General features: G+C 41.0%; 1 protein-coding gene across 2 annotated transcripts in view; it reads left to right on the top strand.

Annotated features, from left to right (window-relative positions):
- The first annotated feature begins 1,096 nt into the window (after positions 1-1,096).
- The window catches only part of ATP13A3 (ATPase 13A3), a 61,851-nt gene continuing 39,892 nt past the window's right edge, over positions 1,097-23,055 (top strand). The window contains exons 1-2 of one of the 2 annotated variants that reach the window (XM_061371428.1): positions 1,097-1,306; positions 2,603-2,656. In XM_061371428.1, the coding sequence (XP_061227412.1) occupies positions 2,619-2,656 (38 nt within the window). In that variant the 5' untranslated portion in view covers positions 1,097-1,306; positions 2,603-2,618. The remainder of the gene's footprint in view (positions 1,307-2,602; positions 2,657-23,055) is intronic. The other variant, XM_061371427.1, reaches the window with a different exon arrangement.

The following is a 23,055-nucleotide window of genomic DNA, read 5'->3' on the forward strand; positions in this document are numbered from 1 at the left end:
GTTCTATATGGTTTCTGAGAGGCACCGAGAGCTGTGGACACCCAAGTCCCAGATGAGCACACCATGGAGAGCAGTGACATGGGAGAGGAGGGAAATAACAGGCAGCTGAGCACTGGGCACGTTCCTTGGATGTCACTGCATTTCCAGATAAGCATATCGTTACCAGATGGCAAAGGCGGTTCACAGAAACAGAGCTGGGTTATTAAAAACGGGTGTATATTGGACAGCGGAGCTGTGGAAAGGCCTCTTGGCACTCCTGTTGGGCTGAGGGGAAGAGGAGCTGAGTGACCGGTTGGCTTTGCTAAACTGGGGGAGCTGGGTTGTGTCCCACCCCTGGCATGGCGTTGATGGGTGGTGCCTCTGCTGTGGTGCTCCACAGGGAACACTCCTCTCTTACACGAAGGTTTCCCTGAGCTGATCCCCACCCTCTCCCCACTGTGTAACACACATGGTGGTCATATACCTAGTAGCTTGCTCCTCTGGGCCCTGCAGTTGACTGTCAAGCCTGCCATGGTGTGAATGCCTGTGGTGGACTGGGTCAGTTCCTCCAGCAGAGGCTTTGAAGGTCTTGCCCGGTCACCCCTGCAGTGCCGCTCGCCACAGCATGGCAGCTGAGGTCTGGGGGCAACTCAGGTGTAGGCCCCTGACTCCATGGGGGTGTCTGCCCTGTGGCTTTTAGGGGCGACGTCCAGCCTCGCACTGCCTGCAAGACACCCCACGGCCAGCACACGGAGAACCGTTGCTCCCACGCTGAAGCGTAACCCAAAGCCCGCTGCCATTCCCAACTGAGACCCCCCGCACTGTCCCACCGGTCGGCTCCCCAGGGAGCCCCAGGCCTGCCCCCCTGGGAGCCACATCCCTGTCCCCAGGCGCCGCTGCCCCACAGACCCCCTGTCCCGTCCCCATGACAACCGCGTCCCGTCCCGTAACGGGGCATACACACGGGCTCCTCCCCGCCCCCTCCTCACCTTAGGCCCCGCCCAACCCCAGTGTCGCGCGGCACCCCGCTCTTCCGGCGCGTGACAATCGGGGTGGGGGTGAGGGGAGTGGGGAGCGTGCCGCGGTGACGTCACTTCCGCGCCCCTCCCTGCCCCCGCCCAGCGCGGCCGGCGCGTGGAGCCGGTTGGCGGCGGATCCGGTCGTGCCTCACGAGGCAGCCGCGGGCGCGCCGCTGGGCGGGCGGGGTGGGGCGGGGGAGAGCCGGTCCCGCTCCGGTCCCGGTCCCGCGCCCGCCCCGCCGGCATGGGGCTCAGCTGAGGGCGCCGCCGGTGAGTGGGGCCGCGGGGCGGCGGGCCCGGGCCGGCAGGTGAGGGAGGGTCCGCGGGCCGCGCCGGGCGGGGCCTCCAGTGACGCCGGCAGGTCCTGCCGCCTCGGGCTCGACGCGGCCACTCGCCCGCCCGCAGCGCCCTTCAGCCGCGCCGGCCTCTCTCCTGTGCGCAGTGGCCCCCGCGGGGCGGCCCGGCTCGGGCGCAGAGGTCATGTCGGGGCTGTTGCCGCGATCAGCTTGGAGCGGGTCCAGAGCCCGGGGCAGCCGCTGCCGCTCGGGAGCGAGCGGGCGTGTGGCTGCGAGCCTGTGTTGGCTGCCTGGGGTCTCCTGGCCGCTGGTGTCCGGACACTTGCGGCGCTTCCCGCAGCCCGGTGGTTCCCCCTGCCTTCCCGCCACTCGGCTTCCCGCCAGCAGCTCCGGTCTGCCCCGGGCTCACGCCGCATCGTCAGCACTTGGGCAATAGAGCGATCGCGCTTCTTCCATCCGCTCTGCCCTGCTCCCAGTCCCGCCTGCGGGCTCTGGGTGCCACGCAGCCGCGGGTAGAGCGTTCGCTGCTCGGGAATGCGTTCGGGCGTTTTGTAGTGGTGCGGTCGGTGGAAAGCGCTCGTGATCGTGTACCAGAGAGCAGCTTTCCCAGTAGAGTAACAAGATGAGGGCTCAGTGCGACTCACCCGTTTTTCAGCAGATGAGTTGGTGTGCTATGCTGCTGTTGGCAGAGGTTATAGAGGGGTTTCTGTCAGCTGAGCTGTGGAGATGGTGATCTCACACTGAATGGACTTCTGGCAGCCCCTGCATCATCCCAAAGGGGAGGCCTGTTTATGGTTTTTCAGGGATAAACAACTACTAAGTGATTTAAACACTGAGAACTGGAACAGAATTGACAAGACAGTTTTAAAATTGTGCTGGTACTGACAGTGAATAACTTGACTGTCAGCAAATACAGGCTTTAAAGCTTGTTGCTACCACTGGTGCTCTGGCTTACCTCCTTCCCTGGAGCTGCATATCCCTGTAAGTGCTGTGGTTGGATGATGCTTTTTTGGAGCCCTTTAAAAAGCTGTTGTCTCCCTCAGCTAAGATAGCATAGCCTCCAGCAGCGGGAGGTGGTTAACTCCAGACTGTTCTTAGGTTGAGTGCTCATGGTTGTCTGGCCATGCTGACTGCTTCCACTTTATCTGAGCTTGCTCAGAATTTTGTTCCAGTTTTATAATTCATTGGCGTGTTCCCTTTGCTGTCCACATTCACTAGAACTGTATGGTATTTTCTTATCCAGGACTAAGTTTCAGTTAGTCTATTCATTCCTCTAACTGTTTTGTTGTGTTTTTTTTTTTATTGTAGGTGACTCAGACATTGTATGTATGAGATTTGTGCACACACTGGCTCTTCAGACAGGTTAGCTGTATAATTCTGCCATCCTTTCCATCATATCTGAAAGAGTCACTGTTAGCTTTCATTAAAGAAAAGCTGACTTGTATACAACACTGTTATCTTCTGTAGAATACTGATGTTTTTCGAACCTGCGGAGAAACATCTTTTTTGGGGGGCATTATTTAGACATAGTCTATAAGTTAGGCCCTCATAAACTTAGTATCCAAGTAGCAGTGTAGATGTCAATAGATCTTGACTACACTTAACACCAAGGAAGCATTTGTGTTGTGCGCAGCATGACAGTGTGGGTTACGTACTGCTGGGTTTGTAGCTGCTTTTTCTCATTGGCTAATTACAAAAACAATTTTACAAAGTTTAAAGAAGATGTACTGTGAAAACTTTGAACTGTAGACTTGCCTAGGAAATTTACTGGGACAGATTTAAGTCTTCTGACTTCTGAGAAGCTTATTGTTAAGATGGCTTGGTGGTGGTGTAGTCACCTGTGAGGAAGAGCACTGGCTTCTGGCAGCATGTAGTGTTCCAGTGTGAGTGCCTAGGTCAGCTAGAAAAAACTGTTGTGATCCAAAGCTGGCTTTTAAAGGGCTTCAGAAAATGGGCAAGAGGGACCTTGTTAACTTTGGATGTGGCCGAAGCTGTCTGTCCTTGCCACAAGGAGGAGAAAGCAGTGAAAGGGATCTGAGCAATTCTGCAGACGCTGTCTGTGGCAGAGGTGCTGGACAGCAGCTTCTGCCTTCCCGAATACCTGCCTGGAGCAGTGGTGGTGATTTTCGTGTCTTCCAATAGTGCGCTCTAGACTTTGAGCTCAGCATGGTCTCACCCTTTAATTTTTTTGTTACTTGTCTTCTAGAATGAAGTGTTTTCTTGGTATTCATGTCTATCTTTTTCATTCATCCCCTTCTTCTCCAGGGAGGACTTGATGATTCAGGCAGGCACTGATTCATCTCTAATCTGAAGAGAGAGGGGGATGAAACGCTCTAGCTGCCTGGTGAGGCAACTTTCAGTGTTGGCAAGAGAGCATGGGGGCTGCGTAGCAGGGAGGGAAGTTGCATCATGATGGCCGAGTATGACTTTGTAATTCAGTCTTCCTCTGGTAGTGTGCCATGTGAGAGGCCTGATGCATCCTCCAAGCTGTTTTGCTGGGGTCCTAATAAATTATTTTAAAAAAGAAATTAAAAAGTCTGTATTTACATGGTGCCCTCAGATTGAATTTGCTCTTTTGCTTCAAAGAGGTAGTTCCTCACTGTTTTCTGTGTGGAGTATAAAACAGTCAGCAAGACACAAATTTTCAGTGGTATAGAGACAAATTCCGTTTATCCTGTGGGAGTAAAATACCTTTTCATGTTAAAGCCAGGCCTGAGTGGGTTGCCCAGGTCATGGAGGAAATCTGTACTAGAACCAGAAATTGACATGGAAAGGTCAGTTTTTTGTTAAGCATCTTAACCATTGCACTCTTGTTCTTTTTTTTCTGGAAACCTTCAGGTACTGTTTGCATTATTTCTGTAAAGTACCAACAGTGGATTCCTTTGACGTAGTTTCTCCAAGGTCTGTTGTAGGAATTACTGCTTCTGGTATGAAAAATGCCTGAGTGGTAGACTTAAGTGTCTTTTAGCAGCAGGCCAGGGAGAACTGTTCGAACACTTTCCTTATTCAATGTCTGTCTGGTATGAACCTGATGGTAGCTGGCATGGAGCGAAGTGGTTTCATTCCTTTAATACTTTGTGAAGCAAAGTCATTTTGTCTGATTTCCAAAACTCAGAGTTTTGAGAGAATTAACTAAAGGGCTTCCTTAAATATAATTTTCTTAATGCTCAAACAGTATCAGTGTGGTGTAGAAATGTACGTGAAGTCTATGGTTAGACTCACTTTTTTGAACAGCTTAAACACTTGCACTGGAGAATGGAGTGTGTATTTAAATGTATGCTTTTTTGGGCAGGGATTACCAGTCTCTGCAGCATGTCATCTAGTATGGCCAAGCTTTCTTTGGGTCTGTAGGCACACTATTTTGCAAATTAGTAGGTTTTGTGTTCTTTCAGTAGTGAAAAAAACCCCAACATTCTGACTAATGCTTGCATCTGGTTATGGGGATGTTTGCACAAACTCAATCTGAGTTCAGAGTTCCAATGATCCTAATTTCCCAATTAGACATTTAAAAAAGTATTTTAAAATAACAGTAATGCCAAAGTGTTTCCCTTTCACTGTTAGACAATGAGCTGAAAATAGTTTTCATTCATAAGAAAAGCTATTTCCTTTGTTAAATAATCTGCTTAGCTGAGAACAAAACTTTAGTTTGTAGTAAACTGCAGTTGTATTATAGCCTCAAGTCTGACACCTTTATTTCTGATGGAAAAGAGATAAAGTTTAATCTTTAGTAGCTGAAAGGCAGATTTAAATAAAAGAAGGATGGGTGATTCACAGTTACTTTTCAGGAGTTTTGGATTTGATCCACACAAAAATTTGATGAGCTGTATCTTGCTACTCCTTTTCTAAAATGTATAACTTAAGCACCATCTGAATGGAGTGCTGTGCTTGGGTTGGGAAGGGGTCTTCATGGCCATGGGGTCTGGCTGCTTGCTCTGAAGTGGTGCATTGTTTATCATCTTCAGAATCCTATCAGTCTTACTAGAATTAGTGGCGTTTTGCATTCAGTGTATTTTTATTCTTTCATTGTGTATTTTTCATTTGAAAGAGCTTAGCCCCTTTTTCATGCTTCTGATTTATTAGAATTGTGGCTTTACGTTGTTCATCTTAAATCAGCTCTTTGAGAGAGGACCAGTTACTGGAAATGGTAGCATGTCCATTTCTACTTAGTTTGATTGATATTTTATGTTGTATTTAAGATCAAAAGACCATCTTTAAAAATCAAAATACTTAACTTTCCTTTTTGACCTTTGTCAAAGTTATGTGATGGTGACATTTTCAGTTTATAAGGTACCTACAGCTAGAAAAGTGGCAACTCTTAGATTTTATTCTAGCTAGAGGATGTCAAAATGAGAGGTGATACATGGCAACAGCTATGAAATCAAAGCTTGTGACACTTATAAAGGGTAGGAGACAGAACAGCAAAATGGGAATGCTTTTGAGAAATAGAGAAAGCGGTAGGATCAAGTTAGATTATGAGCTTTACTTTGGATGCAAGAAAAAAATATATGTAGTGCTTGAAATTAAGTCATGTTATGAAGAGCATGTATTAAAGAATAGTAGAGGCAGATACTGGAAAAGCTGAAGTGCACATGGAATTGCAACTAGGAAGAAGCATAAAAGCTAGCAAGGTTCCTGTAGAAGTGCAGGAGGAAGATAGCAGGAGGAAGATTGGGAAACGTCTCTCTAGATTTAGTGGAGGACATATGTATCTACAGAAAGTGCAGAACATTTAAAGTCCTTGGTGCTTCTTTTGCTTGTTTTCTCTAACAGGTGTCATGCAGGTGCTTAATCTTATAAATACTTGTGTGAGGTGGTATTTTGCACTGGAGTATATTTCCACTAGATGTTCCTGCATCAGCTGGCCTTGATAAGCCTCACTGTACAGTTCTCAGAACAGCTCAAAACATGCAAAAACATTACCTAAAAATACTCAGAAGTACTAGAACACTGACAAAGGGTGTCTTCAGAGAACTGTGGGAGAGAGTTGAGTTAAAGTCTGACAGTTCTCTTTATTTCATTTTTTTCCAACAGTTGAGAGTAATAAGCAAACATTCAGTTTTCAAGTGCTTGGAAGATAACTACAAAAAGAACAACATCATGAACAGATTTGTGGGAAAACTGCATCCCAAGTCTAATACTTTTTTATTGCAGAGCAGGTTTTGTGGCTATGGCAGAAGCTGCGGAAATCTTGTCTCCTGGTTGATTGATTGAATAAGTTTTCCACATTTTAATAGCCTCATAAGTGAATGGAGACATGATCTAGGGAAAGCAGTCTAGGAAACATGCAAAATTGGGTAGATGGCTCTATTCAGAGAACGGTAGTTAATGATTCAGTGATGAAATGAGAGGTTACGTTAAGGGCTCTGTCCTGGGTCAGGTTGCCTTTAGTGAAAGCATGAGACAACTGTCTGATTAAAAGTGCTTATTAAATTCTCAGGGACAATGTGTTGTAGGACATGATGAGAGTTCCAAATGACCTGAAAAATAGGATGACATGCAATAGGGAGAAATGAAGAGTACTGCACTTAGGCAGGCATTATCAGCTGTGCAAATGCAGGGTGAAGAATAGCTGGTTAGGTACTAGAAAAAGGACCTGGGGGTGTACTGGATCACAAGTTGAACATGAGTCAGTGTCATGCTGTTTGCAGAAAAGGCAAATATCTTACTGGGATGTTTAAATGGGAATATTATCTGAGAGATGTAAGGTTTAAATCTGTCATCTTTATTTGCTGTTGGTATACTCTCAAAATACAACATCTCTTTTGGGTGCCAAAATTCAAGAAGAATTTGGACCAGCTGGAAAGAGTTCAAAAGAGAGAAATGCAAGTGATCCGTTTGAAGAAACAACTTCATAAAGATGAAAGAAGATCTGAGTTATTTTGGCAAGAAATGAGGAGGTTAAGTGGCATGTAAGAGATTTCAAGTATTTGAAAGATTTGTAAGAAGGAAATGCTACTTTCAGTGACCATGATGGGCAGGTTGAAATGAGATTAAGTTTGATCAAGGAAAATGCCAATTAAGCTTTCAACTTTCTCACAGTAAGAATAGTACTTTAAGAAGTCTTTCATTGGTGGCCATGAAGAACAAGTTTGTGTATTGAGAAAGACTGGTATAGTTGGTTTTGGTTGGAAAATAGACTAAACTCTCTATTGATGTCTCTTTCATCTCATCTCATAGGGTTCTTGTTTTAGTTTAAGTCAAGTTTTGGCCAAGGAGAGGGAATACTCTGTATTCTTTTTGTCCGTATCATGCCAGTTCAGGCGTTGCACAGGTTGCAATGACTAGACTGTGGTGCTTAAGTGAGTTTGGAAACATACGGTGTTCTGGGTGTTGCTCTTTTCTTTGGGATGCTACCTTTTGCAAATGGAACAAGTTTTCTTGTGCTGTCAGGATGTTCTAAACCTCCACAGTGGAGGTACTATGGGACGTCCATATGTGCACGTGGGTAATTTTAGTAGTGTTAGTAGTTTCAGGTGGTAATCCTAATGTCTCTGATCCGTGCTTAAAAAGGTCCACCTTTGGCTTTGAAGATCTTTTGAAGAACATACTTTGGTATATTAAGCAGTGCAGGAAGCCAGAGTGAGGATAGACAGATTTTGAAGTTGAAAGTCCAACTGTGAGTGTAGCCATGCTATTTTATGTATCATTATTTTCATGCACTTTTATAATTGCTTTTGATTGCCTGCAATGCACTGCATGACAGAACAACTGATCCAACTGTTCATTCAATTTCAGTGATTGATTTGTAAGATAACTGGAATGTGTGGAAGCATTTAAATTAATCCATTTCAATGAAGAAAAGAACAGTTACCCTTATGAACTCTGGCCTTTAACATCAACAATAGCAAGAGCTTATCTTCTGGAGGATCCGTTTAATGCAGTAGTAGATAGCAGAAGCTGAAAGTTCAATGATGTAGATATGGGTTGGCCTCCAGTGTGGAGATTGTGTGGTGTGTTGGCAGTTACGTTGCATTACCTGCCTGACTTTACATTCACCAAGTAATTTACTGAGCTGCATAACTTCTGGGTACAGATTAATTTCCTGACCGTCCTACTACTGCTGAATTGCTAGAGAATATGTTCTCTGAGCAGAGGGATAGTCTTACATTTCTCAAAAGGGGAACTGTTTTTATCTTAGAGGAGTGGAGGATCTTGACATATCTGTCACTTAAGTTGTAAAGGCTTGATCCAAAGCCCAGTGAATTCAAAAGCTGTTCCATCGGCTTGAGCAGTCTTTGGCTGAGGGTGCTGCTGTCTGAAACTGGTACTTCTGTCACTATAGCGGTACTCCAGATCTGACAAGCCAGCAAAAAGTTCTTTTCAGACCAACTGGTAATTCAAACAGGAACATAAAAGAGCTGCCAAATGTGCAGTCTTGCAGAGAGTGTTCTTTGGATTAACCCTATCTTCAGTCGGTCCATTTGTTGAGGGCCACATAAAAGTTAAATCGTCTTTCAGGAGAGGGTCTTGATGTTGTTTTGTTGTGGGTTTTTTTTGCATCATAGACATGCTTTATTGTTGGAGGCAGTCTCCTGAGCCTTAATACTGGCAATACTGAAGACTTGTGGTGTGAGAAGGAGTAATCATGTTGACTCTGTTCTGGGCAGTCAGGCTTTAAATTCCAGCAGTGTGTGGATGAAACACAGTTTCTGCCTGTTGTTCTGTACATTTGTACTGCTCCAACAGTTACCTAGTACTTGGATAAAGCATGTGATCAACCCATGGTGAAGGGTATGTATTTGGAGCAGAGATAGATGTAATGTGTGAGCAAACAGAAGCTCTTGGAAAACCACCACTATACAGTCTCTGTTGGTTGAAAGTGTACTTGGGCTCCTGACTTCGTAAGTTCATCTGCAAATTTTACTTTTTTGTTTGTGATATAAATTGTATTTTCTTATAACTATGTCTTTTTCCAACAGAAATAGCTTTACTTTAGTAATAAACAGGCAAAAATGTAGGAACTCTTTCACCACACAAACTGCATACCTTTTGTAAGGGGAAAGCACGATGCAAAGCAACTTACAGTCTTGTCAGCTTGACAGTTCTTACTCTATGGCATGCAAACGTAGGTATCCTCCTAGTGTTCTTCCCTGTGCCAGCCTTTATGAAGCAACATGTTTTTCCACAGAGAGACAGCTTTTGTCAGTAGCAAGACTGTTGGCATAATTTCATTTTGAGCATGTGTTATGAAGGACTTCTGTACCTTAAGCTGGTATTGGTATGCTAGTAGCATTTGCAACACTAGTTTTTAGGCTGTGGTCATTTTGGTAGTGATCATATGGTGTGTTAGATTGCTGCTGTCTCTTTGCTAGCAATGGCTGGTCCACACAGGAAGAATGGATCATAGGAGTGTTTTGCTCGGTTTCAGTGCAAAGTATTTTTGATTTCTGTAGAGTGTGTCTTGCATGTGGAACAGAGGTAGAATGCCTTAGTTTGTTCTGATAGCAGTCATCTTCTGATGGGGTAAGTGTCTGGGAAGCAGTAATACATTAAATGCCATAATTGCCTGTCCAGCTGAAGTCAGGTAACACTTGTTATGTGTAACATTGATGGATGTGATAGGAGAACTTACACAGACTGTAGTCAGACAGTGATTGTACTGGTTGATCAGCTACCATCAACAGAATCTCCATCAGGTTGAGATTATTTTGATGTGCACCCTGAGAAAATGCTTTCTGATGACTTATTGCTAAATTGAACTAGTTCACTTTTGGTAAAACTCATTTTTCTTGGTGACTGTAACTTCGTATTGTGGACATTGTGCTGTATCTAGGCAGTTGAGTTTGCTCAGTTCATGAGATGGTATTTCGTGGTGAATCATCTGCTTGGTGTTCCACTCTGTCCTCCCATCTTACCTTTGCTGGATTCCTGAAGTTTGTTTTTTATATTTATGCCTTCATCAGGGAACATCCTCATTCCTTAGATGCTAGTTTTGATTTTAGTGAAGTTAATATCTCTTTAATTTTGAAAGTGTGATAGTGTATCTATTAAATACAGCTAAGAAAATGGGCTTGATACCTGTTACATCAGCTTGAAAGGTAGTACAGATACAGTAACTTGTGGCCAGTTCCCTTCCTAATGTTCCTTAGAAATAAGGTAATGTTCAGAGCTTCAGTCTTTTTTAAAACCTTTTTGATTGCTCTGTTTTCATTAAGGTAAACTGATAGTGAATTTGCTTTCCTGAGTGCTGTGGCCAAGGAGAATTCCAAGTATGTATTCATACAGTGAGTTGTGATTGATAGTGTTTTAAGTTGGGTCTTTCTTCTTTTGTTCTATCTTGGTAAATGAACAAATTTGGTATATTTGCAGGTAAGATGGGAGTTAAGTTAACATCTGTTGGAAAATTGCACATTATGATTTCTAACTGTATTGATCACACTGGTTTGCTAAGGTATCCTGGGTAAAGACTACTGCATCTGGAATTGGGCTATGCTGCTGTAGTTTCTGTAAGGAGTACATGAATTTGAGGACTCTGAAGATCCTCTACAAGGGGTTCAGTGTATGCTTAAGTCTTATGATTCAGTTGAAGCTTCAGGGTGAAGCGTCAACTTTGACGGAGGTGCCCTTGTGGTCACTTATATAAACTATGAATGTCCACCCCCACTTCCTTTGTGTAGAAAGCTAGGTTGAAAAATTGCTTACTTTGTGTTTGAAGTGTTTTCAGATATATTCTGTGATCTGCCCTTGATCTCTTTACTGTGGGGTTCAAAGTGTAAGATGCATGTAGGGATTTGGGTGCAATGGCACCATGTGGAATAGAAGCATTGACTTCATCCTGTAAATCAGAAGTCCAGAAGGACTTGTGCTCTTCAGAAATGGCATTTAGGGATAGTCCTGATGGGAACTTAGCATTTTATAGAGAGATCTCAGGGATCCAGGACTTGAGGAGGAATTTAGTATTTATGTAACTGCCAGTTTAATTCCTTCCTGACTTATGAAAACTCATTAAATGTTTGGCTTAAATCCCTCATCTTGTGGGCCACCATGGTTCTTTTATGAAAATATACTGGGTACAAGTGGAATCCCAGACTCATAGGATGGTTGAGGTTAGAAGAGACCTCTGAAGGTTGTCTTCCATGTACCTGTAAAGAGTCAGTGTATGAATAAAGAGTAGAGTGTGTATGACAGAAAACACACACTTCTGCTATTTGAAAAATGTTTGGGTGGGGTTTTTTTGTTTTTGTTTGTGGGTGTGGTTTTTTTTGTGAAGTCGTATCTTTTTTTTTCCTAATCTTAATTAGCTATTTGCATAGTGTACTATTTTCTAATTTATTTTTGCCATTAGTGTGTTATTTGCCAAGTGCAAATTCTTACCGGGGATGAGACATTGTAAGAAAGATACATAGCAGAACTGCGAAAGATGCTGACAAGGATGACCAGAAATACAGCATAACCTCTGTAAAGGGAAGCTGTTGTTTCTGCATGGAGAGGAGAGCAATGAAGGATATGGGATAAAACAGTTTATAAAAGAATCACAGGTGGCAGGGGGGAGTAAGTAAGGCATGTCTTTATTGCCCCTTCAAATTCAAGAAGTAGGAGGGAGCTGAAACTAGTAGATGGACAGCTAAAATCCTTCCCCACAAACTCAAATTTTGTTTGCAGGATGCTGGCAAGCTTAAAATGTGCCCCAAAATAATTTAAAAGATGAGGGAAAAGTCCACTTAGTGTGAAATAAGGTGATATAGTATTTAGCTTACAAAGCTCTTGAACTGCAAGTTACTGGGATTGGAGAGTGTCTACTGGGAAGTATCATTATACAACTTCACCTTCATGGCTGCTGCTCTTCAGGATGCCGGGCTAAGTGCATGTTTGATCTGACCTTTTGAGGACTGTTATTTTTTTGCTCTGTTAGCCTTCAGCCAGGCTTTCTATTCTTCTGTCAGTTTCATTTGAAGGGTAGAGAGTAAAAGCAACTTCCTTTTTTAATGTATGTGGAGGATAGTGGCAGTCCTTAACAGTGCTTTAGAAAACTGACCTGTTTTCACCTAACATTTATGAAAAAGCAAGGCGGGGGGGGGGGGGAATCTGAGAGTATCTAGACCAGAGGTATCTGAAAAGAGGCTGCTTCTGGGTATTTGGCTAGACAGTGGTGATATTTCAGTTCTTGAGGAAAGACTGCTCCTTTATTGTACCTTTGATGTACTTGCTTACATCATTTCACTCTTGGTTTTAAGAAAACTTTCTTTTCTCCTTAGAGAAGATGGATACAGTTACATCTCTTAGTACTATTATAAAAAGGTTTATAGGCTAAGAAAGGCAAAAAAAAAAAAAAGCTAAAAAAGGTAGCTGAAATGCAGACAGAAATATAGCTCTATACATAAAATGTTAAAGGAGAAATTTTTCTTATATGTAAGTGCATAAGATAAAAGTTAACTATAAATGGATTGGTAACTAAAAGCTATTCACTGAGAGAAGACTGAAGACATTTACTGACTGTCATCACTAAAGATTGCAGCAGTTGAAGGGGGGTGACATGTCAGATTACTGCAGTCTGTTTTTATTATACAGAAGATGTCTCCCACTGCTGATGCTGTGGAAATGATTCTCAAGAGGTACACAAGCGCTGCAAAGTGTCATTTAGACTGAGCTATTTAAGGCAATGATGAAATGTATTGTAGCAGGCTGCTGTGAGTTCATTTAATGTCATGGATTGTAGAAGTCGTTCTCTGAGGGATAACTGTTCACTAAATTGATAAAGCTCTTCTGGGTTTATAGGACTGCTCTGAATGTCTGGGGCATAATAGCTAGATGGATGTGGGCCAAAGTTTACATTACAGGCATGGAAAAATTGAGTTAAATGTTATAGTGCTGTACATCTGTTCTCCTCTTGTCTTTGTCAAACTTCTGTTCATGGATGTAGAGTGAAACTTTTCCCCTTCTTTTTTCTCGTCTTAGCCTCATATGGTAGTTCTGAGAGTAAATTGATCATTTTCAGGAGCTAATCTGTAGCGTTGCTTAATTTCCTGTACGTAAGAAAATCTTCTACATCACTCTGGTCTCTGAATGAAACTTAAGCAACAGAAAAATCTGCAAATATTCAGTTAGAATTTTATCAAGGCAAATAAATTGCTTGACATCTTAAATTGTGTTAAATTGTTTGATACAAACTTTTAATTTTAATTTTCAGTGTTGTTATATATTTAGAGTTTTAGCAATTTCTGTCATGCATAGCTATTGATTGGTGGGTTGGTTGCACACATGGAGAGAGTTCTTTCCTTGAAGTGTTTCTAATTGAATGTGCTAATTTGTTAATTTGTATAAATTTATTGCAACTGTTTTAAAAAACTGTACTTACTGTAAGCTTTAGAAACCCCAGGTTTAAGTGCTGAAGTTTAACCTATTTGCATGTATAGAACTTCTTACAGAGTAAAGTTTTAGAACTGAGTACAGTTTGGTGCTCTTTCTGTTAATCTGGAAGATGCTCTATCTATGCATTTAGTAGTCATATAGTTGAACTTTAGTTGAAGTTTTACATCATGTCTTCAGGAAAGTGTGAAGAAATACTGCAGCTTTGTCTCAATGCTTGGCTGAAAGTAACGAAAGGTACTAAGTCATACTTAGGATGGGAAAGACAAGAGACACTAAAGCAGACTGCTTATGTAGAGTATGACTGGTTCTGGAACTGTGCTGTACTCATATCTGTATGCCAACCATGTGTACTTTTGAGGAAACAAAAGTTAAATGCCTAAACTTCAGAGGAAAGTTAATCTCTTATGATTGTTCTGGTTGTGCTTGATGATTTCGTGTAGGCAAACAGAAATTTGATTCAAATGTTCTTATGTTAACCTAAAAAATATTTTCCAAGAATTTAGAGGAAGAGGAAAAAAAGTCATTACCTCCTTTACTGAGCATCCATACTACTAAAGCAAATATATCCCAGGAAGCAGATACTCTACATCTCACAATAAGGCAGCAGCCACACAGGAAAGGTTGGGCTCTTGGCATAGCCCCTGAGGGGAAATGCTCCCTTGAAAGGACCCATTGTTACTCGATCTGGGTCTTCAGACTCCCAATTCTCCACTGGAATATTTGTGGTTCTCTTGGTGCTGGAATGGGGCACCTTTGCCATCTCCATTATCTAACCATAACAGTCTCAGTTATTTAATAAAATAGAAGGACTGGGTAGAGTTCACACCCCATGTGAGAAAGGAACATCTTTTTTGAAATAGCTTCAGAACTCAGCTATTGAAAACTCACTCTGGGCTTAATGGTGCCATGCCTTTTCAAATACTGAATGTATTTGAAGGAGTTTTAACTTTCTCTTCCAAGAATAAATAACATGTTTCACTGTCCCTGTTGTCAAAGTCTGTGAATTCTAACCCAAATCCAAATGTCTGGTATGCTCTTCAAGAGAGGAGAGAAACAATAAGCATCTAAAATAAATGTATGCTTTGTTGGATTCCCTGACTGTGGGACCCGTCCTTCATCTTTCCTTCAAAGCAGCCAGGTAGGACACACAGAAAAATAAAAGGGAAACAAGGAGAGACTGTATTTCTGTGTGCCTGAGAGTAGGAACAAGTTTTGGGCAATTTTGACTTCTGGTGTTTGATTTATCAGTTGAAAATTTCCATTAATATAAATAGCTGCTGCTAGAAGGTAAAATAAATGAGATGCTGGGAAATTTAGGTGGTGAAGTGCTTGACTAGTTGTCCTTGGTATGACCACTGGATTTCTTAAATTCTATTCTGATACATCTTCAACTGTGTAGGTGCTGAGTGGTCTGGATGCAATGATCTGAAGAACTGTTAGAAATTAAGTTCTGAGTGTAGTGTTGGCTGTAGTACTTTGTTATCATGATGAATTGCAATACGGAGTTTATTGTTAGATGTAGAATTATCTTTCCTTACTGTAGCGTGTATTCTGCTATAAACATTGCAATTGCTATTACAGCCTGCAAAAAGTATACTTTACAAAGAATACACTCTACAAATGTAAATACAATTTTGGTTTGGTGATTGTTGGATACAATGGTCTTCCTTAGGCCTAAACACAGAAACAAAAGCTTGTATTATAACAGAAAGCCCAAGATGGGAAGTGATAAAATAGGTATTGAGTGGAGGGCTTTGTTAAAATTTAGATGGTGTACTTGTAAAATTTCCATGTATTCATTAAACTATTATGTCATTCTTATTGTTGGAGCTTGGTTACTTGACTTAAGTGTTAAGCTTTGTTTGTAGTACAAATTATAACCTTAACTCTTTTCAAAATATAGCTGGAGGATTTTTGTTCTTCCATAGCTCTTTTAGCTTGTATGTCTTATCCAAACATTTATTGTGCATAATGTGGATAATTTTGTATTCAAGGGTTTACCCTCAACGTATTTGAGAACTATAAATTACATCCATGTAAGGTGCATTTCTTAGATTGAGCATGCGTCTTAAGGAGAGGGTGCCTCTTAAAGGAAAGGATCTTTTGCATTTGTAATGTAGACTACAAAAAAAATATGGTTATGTTAAAATAATACTGAAAGCATTACAAATAAATTTAACCTACAAGTGTAAGCTCATAGTGCATGTTGAAGTAGAGTGTGATAACCTTTGGTTTTCGTGGTCAGAAAACATGATAACATGATATCTCAAGACTTTTGGCTAAGTTGTATATCAGGTGTGAAGTGATCTGTTTCAGTTTTGAAGTGGTCTTTGAGGGACATGGCGTTTATGTTTTGGGAACAGGTAAAGACAGGCTCTTGCACATGGTGTTAGGCTTGCCAGGTAGTGTGAGAAGTCTCTGGTGTTGTGCTGCAGCTCAGATGTGTGAAATCCCTCTGAGACCAGGGTGTTACGTAATCCCGTCTGCCAAAAGCTATGCATGTATTCTTAGATACTGAAGTGGAAGTTGTATCTGCAAGTGATGCACATCACAGAAGCAAAAATGCTGAGGAGGAACTTTGGAAACTCTCCTTTGAGAAGGTACTGAGAGTAATGAGGGAGGGATGATGAATCGTGTAACAGACTTTGGAGGCAAGATGTCATAATGCGGAATTTCGCAGGGCATTCTTAGAACCCTTAAAATATTCCTAGTTGTTTAACTGCAAGTCTACTTAAAAATGGTCCTTTTTTAATTTTGAATGGCTTCAGGTTCTGTCAGTACGTTTTGAAAGCAGCCAGTGGAGAAATCATAGGAAACAGTATATTATTTTTATAAATGCTGAAGCAGGATCTCTTACATAAAAGACAAGGACTGGGCAACAAGCACAGTACTCAAGTCCAAGACACTGTGGGTAGAAGCTTTGGTTTCAGCTCTTAAAACTTTGAAATGTTCTGTTCAAGTTTGCTTTATGTTGTGATTTTTAATGCGTGCAGCATGTTATGTGGTGCTGTTTGAGAAGAATGTGTTCTATTTTTTCTTTTTTTCTTTTTTTTTTTTTTTTTTTTAATCCTTGCATCATCTTAGCCTTGTATCCTTGTCCATTTATTTATTGGTATAACATGTTTTAAGTGTTGCAGACTTAGCTTTTCAGGTATTGTATGTGGAACTCATTGGCAGTTGGCATGGGCAGGAGCTGCAAGCTCAAATAGTAATAGCTGATAAGACTTTTCCTTCTATTTTTATAGCACCATTTAAAAGTGCTTTTTCTAGAGCATGGCCTCTTACGCTATACCTAGAATGTCTTTCCTCGACTGCTGGCAATTCTGACATCAGGTTAAATATTATACGCACATTGAAAGTGATGTACTGAATACAACTTTGTGAGATCAGTGCTGCCCAGTGTTATGCAGACCAGGAGGTCTCATTAGCAGGATGGCAAAGGAGATCTTAGGTCAAGAACAGGGGTGTTTTTTTGGTGGTTTTTGGTGTTTTTGTTTGTTTGTTTGTGGGTGGTTTTTGCTTGTTTGTTTGTTTGGGGTATTTTCTCCCGAGAAATGTGGGGGGGGACGACGACAACGACGACATTTTTAGTCTCTCTGTAATAGTTTTGGAAAGCATTTCCATTGGGTTTTGCTGCTGGTAGTTAAATAAGTACCTTTATACGCATACAGGCATATTATAACATTAAAATTTCGAAATACACAATATTCAGAGCATCTTTTGGCATTTGACTTGAGGTACAAGTGCAGAACTGTCTTTCAAATTACTATGTCCTTGGATGTGCCAAGTGCTCCTGTGCAGCATGTGATATACAGCCTTTGTAGGGTGATGTGGAAAACTGGCTTCTGTGGCAGGGCAAAGGAATACACTTTTCCTGTCAGTTGCTTTGTAAAAATAACTGACCATTCTGCTAATGGTCAGCTGTGTTTTAATCTTTTCTAAGAAACTGGATGTATTTTGAAACTGAATGTATTCGCAGAGGATACATTCGTACTGCTTCCTGGCCTGTGGCTGCTCTTCTATTGTGAGTACTTCAGTTTTTAATTCTGTAACTGCCGGTGTGACAGAGATTGAGCATTAGTTTCTGGTTTGTGTATGTAAAGGAATTGCTTACCTCCTGCATGTCCATCGCATAAATGATGGAAAGCTTTACCATAATGCCTGAAAAAAATCGACTCTTCCATAACTGCTCTTGATGTGTGGGAATCATGTTACTGGAATGAGAATAAACTGGCAGTAAAAGTTGCCTTTCTAAGGTCTGTTACCTTGCAAAGTTGATTCCTTCTTGTGATAAAGGGGTGGAAATATGGCTCTTAAATGGAGAGATGTTTAATTTCTGAATGACAGAAATCATGTTTGGCTTTCTAGCCTCAAAACAAAATAGGTTTTTTTCTGTGTTTTGACAGCTAGTGAGGATACAGTTGAAGATGTCTGCCTGCTGTGCAATAATCTGCAGTTAAGACTGCTCAAGATATTTTTTAATTCAGAAATCTAGAAGACTTCTAATGACATCAAACTATTTAGAAACTTTTATTTTCAATTCCAAAGCTCTGTGAAGTATCTCTTAATGAAGCATGTATTTGTTGTAAATAAGTTCTGGAAAAGGTTTTCCAGTCTTTCAGTAGTACTTTAAAGTAACAGTGTTCCATTTTGGACCAAGGAGAGCCAGAGAGGTCATTTAGGCACTAGAAGAGTTTTCAGGGATATGATTCACTCATACCATGATATTTTTTTCAGACAGGTCAGTCTGGTATTTTGGTCTTAATTCTCTTCCTGTAGAAGTTGCTGCTTGGTTTATTTAATGATAGTGATTACATAGGAATCACTATCATTAAATGATATGGAAGGAATGACTTGTATTAATCCTTGCACATAGGTGATTTCTGAATTTGTTGTCTCTCATGGATGTCTCTTGCTTCTCCTGTCTGATTTGCTAGATCTTTTTGTCTGCCCTTTATGTTCTTACCAAAGCAGTGCTGGTTGATCTTTGTCTTGTATAGAAAAGAAACTTGTTTCTATGACATTTGGGTAGTGACCAAGTTCTCTTTTTTAGCTTTGTAGCACTTTAAAGGTCGTCTAATTTGGTGTGATTGTTTTATTATGCTCTGTGATGAATTGCAAAATGCTGAGTTGAGAGAACTGTGCATATTAACTGCCGCCTGTAGCATTGGTTAGCTCCTCAAAATGAATGTTGCCTTCACCCACAACAGCTGTAAATACATGGAAGGGTTTGGTCAGAAGCATACATGCTTTTAGCTGGACAGATAGTATCAGGACTCGTGCATAGACCTGAAACTATCTGCAGGCTCCTGGTGAGGCATTTGTGGTTTGAATAGAAGGAGCTGCACGGGGCGGCTGATGCCTGGAAGCGCAGCCTCCGCGCCAGCCCAGCCACAGTCTTGCAATTGTTCAGCCACCCTGGAGGGAAGAGGGGGAAAAAAAAAGGCATTCCAAGCAGTGCCAAATTTTCTTTGATATGTTAATCTTTTGATAACAGTTTGAAAAGCCCTTGGAGACTTTTTTTAGATTTTAGACAAAATAGTTCATTTGTCAGGACTTCCCTTGTAGATAGGGTCTCAGTTATTAAGAACTGCCTCGCTAACTCATGATAACAAAAGCAAGTGCAGAGGACAGCTGCTGGACTGCTTGTTGGTAAGAGAAACTAACTCTTTTAGTTATCTCAGGATTTTTACAAATATCTGAAAGTAATAAAATGCGGGATGTTTAACCAACAAGTTTATAAGTTTATTTACTTGCATATTTTAAGCAGGCAAACAATGACAGAGCATAAGCAGATGTAACAGCTTGATGATCTTTTTGAATGCATAGTACATGGATTTTACTAAAGACTTGAGCTGTCAAAAGTCTAATTTCATCTAAGAAATTTGGTATTTAAATTACGTGGTGACTGCAGGAGATACCAAAAATTTTTTTTTTCATAGCAGTGATTTTTCCAGACCTTGGGATTTTTCTCTTGAGATGATGAAATTTTCAGTTAAGTTGGAAAACTGGAAGAATAAACTGATGGCAACAGTGTATTTATGCTAAAGCAGAATTAGTTTTTAAGGGTTATGGTCTTGGGACAAATATTGAGGAGAACAGAGGGAAGATCTCTTTGCTTCTTACCCCTGAAATCAAACTTGAAGGGTAAAATCTGCGCTGAAGTAGTTTGCTCATTATGCCAACTATTAGAAAACTGACTCAGATCAGACAGTCCTTTGAAAGCGTGGCTTGCAGAACTCTTCAGGCATGCTGATTGAGACTTACTGTAGCTCTTTTACAGCATTTTCCTCAATAAATATGCCAGGAGTACACTTGCACATTTTACAGTGTTGCCACAAATGTTTATTACCTGTAAATATTTTGATAGAACTGCTTGATATCCTGGTGGTTTAGTCAGGATAGATCAATAAGTAGATATTGGTGGAGTAAGAGGTGCAATGCTGTCTTCATTGTGCAGGATGCATGTAGTTTGAGGGTGTGTACACTGCTGTAATTTCTCCAGTGATGCAATTTGTGATGGACTTTAGCTCCAAAATAATATCAGCATAAATCTGGAATTGCAGGTTCTGTCCTGCTCATAGCTGCATACTTTTCTAGACACAGGTATATAGCAAATGCAGTTGCACTTAGTTTTGGTATACTTTTTTTTTGCCAAATGGCAGATTCACTGTTTAAGCTTGTGATTCACATATACGTTCTTTCAAGTACTTGCAGTTCAGACACTGTTCAGCTGATTACTGTACCATTCATTGAATTTATACCTAAGTTGTTCTCTTAGTTTCAGTGGAAAACATTTCTTTTACAGACCTTTTTGATACTTCCTACTTTTCTGACTCTAGAAAACTCTTAGCTATGCAATAGTAGCTCAATGAGAAAAAATTATGTAAGTGGGGTGACAGTAACTTTCACCACTTCCATTGGGTTTCGCCCCTCTCTTTAAAATGACTAAATAGTGCTTTCTGGTTGATATTTTCAGTTTGTTAAAGGGGGAAGGACTTCTCCAGCTGTTCACTCCTGGGAACTTGTGCCAGAGAGAGGTGAGTGGCAGCCCTTTTGGTACTTGAATATTCCTGGGTCCACATTGCTTCTGAATGCATTTCAACCCCACTTCGGGTACTAGTAAAATGCTGTACTCCCTTGTAGTCTGAAAAGTCCAAGGCTTATATTTAAATACTTAACTATTTAATTACATTTGAATTTTTGATTAGGTATTTTTTTGTCATGTTTAATTCCACACCGTATTATAGAAAGAAAGAAAGAAATAAAGATCAAATGCACATGGCTGAAGTCTTTTCTGAATTGGTTGGATGCTACTACTTGTTTCTTCAGTCTGACTCAGCAGCCTGAAGTCACCTCCAAAGAGGGCAACCCTGTAGAGCCTGTGGTGGTGGTGGTGTTTAACCGCAACTGACAGTTGAGAAACAGGACAGTGAGAAACAAACCCATGATGCATTTGAACTCTTGATGATGAGTTTGGGGTAATGATGTGTCAAAAGGGGTAAGATTGGAGAAAGATTGCTGTTCTTTGTTGCTGAATAGTAATGATTTTCATGACCTATCGGCTAAGAAAAGATCTCTTTTCTAAATTTAGACAGTTGAGTTTAAAATGGAAAATTACAAGCAGTATGTGAAATATTGAGAATGTTGTGTTAATTGAAGGTTGCTCAGTAAATGAGTCTGTATAAAATAATGCAGATGCAGTTAATGATGTGAGTCAGAAATAGCTTCCTAATGCTGCTTGTGTATTCCCTATGTGATTCTACCCAGCTCTTCAAAGTACACATTGAATCACAGGAATTATTGCTGGTGCTCTCAGATTTCCCTTTGTGCTGCTTTAGACTGAAAACTTGACCCTCCTTCCTAGCTGTGGAACAGCCCTAAATGAAGGCAGCTGTGCTTCTCTCTCATGCTGCTGCGGTGTCCCACAAAGTGCCTGTTGTGCCATGTTTGCCACATGGAAATCTCAGTTGAGTTTTATTGATCTTGAAGTTGTTTGCATTTATTTTGCCACCTGGTGCTTGCCTGTATCAATACAGTTGTTGCTAGGTACGTTCATCAAGATTGGAGTTTTGCCTGCAGGCACTGTTTTTAGTGGTGTGGTACACTACAGTGAAGATGTTTAAGAGCAGACTAGTTCAAGTATGATAAATCTAACAATTCTGTCATGGAGCTGTGAACTGTGTTAGAAGTATAATTCTGTAAATACAGAACCTTTTTCTGGCTGCATGCCTTCTTGATTGAAAATGTGATTTGTATGGTGTACATAAAGTTGCTTGATGTTATTAATTCAAAGACTGTTCTCAGGAGCTTTCTCAGCAATTCTGTGTAGGTTTAGGACAGATTTTAACTAGTTTCTTGTATATATATCTTTCCCAGGATAAAAAGTTGTTTAGTGAGGAAAAGTGGCAGTTTAAACAGAAACATGTTCTAGAACTTGTATCACTTGTGTAACAGTTAAGGAACTATCAGTGATACATACCTTTTTGTCTTAATTTCCAAATTGATTTGCAGGAAGAAAGGTATTTATAGTTCAGTACTGGCTAGTAACAAAAAATGTTCAGCTTAAAGCAAGGAGCATGTGAACTGGTGTTTCTGTCAAAGGAGGCAGTTGTTACCAATTAGCTTCCTTTCATACAAAACATACCAGCACCCAATTTATGAAGTGCTGAGTAGTTTTTCACCTGTGACAGCCCCGTGTGATGCAGTTCTTTGCTTTGAGTGTGTATTTCTTCCACTAGGACTTTATTCAGCAGTGGGAATAGGTTTCTCAGGAGAACAGATCTGGGCAGCAAGAGAAACCTGTTCTGTTGGGTGCCTGCTTCATTTGTTGGCTTTAATTGATAGCTTGCAGAAAGCATATGAGGGTGTGATGATGTTAAGCTGCAGGAGTTGGGAGGAAGAACCTCCTGAAGTTGTCACTGCTGTTCAATATAAGTGCATGGATTCAGAGGCTGGCATTGAGAGGATCTGACCTGGAGTCTGGTGACCATAAATGAACCCTGAACACTAATGAACATTGATACAAACTGAATGGTGAAAGTACTGGAAAGAAGTGAGAAGGCTAACTGACCATTAAGCATGCCTTGACTTAGAAATACTGGGGAGTAGACTATTTAGCATGTACTTATTTTTCTGATTTTTTTTCAGATGAGATGTTCACATCTTGGGTGCAGTGCCTCTTGAAGGATAGCATGGCTTTTGAAAGCATCTGATTTGAGCTATTAAGCGTAGAATGATAGAAATGTGTGATCTTTATGTACTTTTGAGCTTTTTTAACAGGTTTAATTCACATTTCCATCGTGACGTTTGTAGAATGTACCAAGAATTGTTTGCTGCATGTAGAATATAACCAAGTTGTATTGGTACAAGCTCTTTTCCCTCACTCAAAGCCTGCTGTTTCTGCAATATTTCACTTGTACTCATCCAGTGTTCAATCTTAAAACTTTACT

This window comes from Neopsephotus bourkii, unplaced genomic scaffold, assembly GCF_033783945.1.
Source record: "Neopsephotus bourkii isolate Nb327-2 ecotype Australia unplaced genomic scaffold, CSIRO-AGI_Nbou_v1 NB_1574, whole genome shotgun sequence".
NCBI lineage: Eukaryota > Metazoa > Chordata > Aves > Psittaciformes > Psittacidae > Neopsephotus > Neopsephotus bourkii.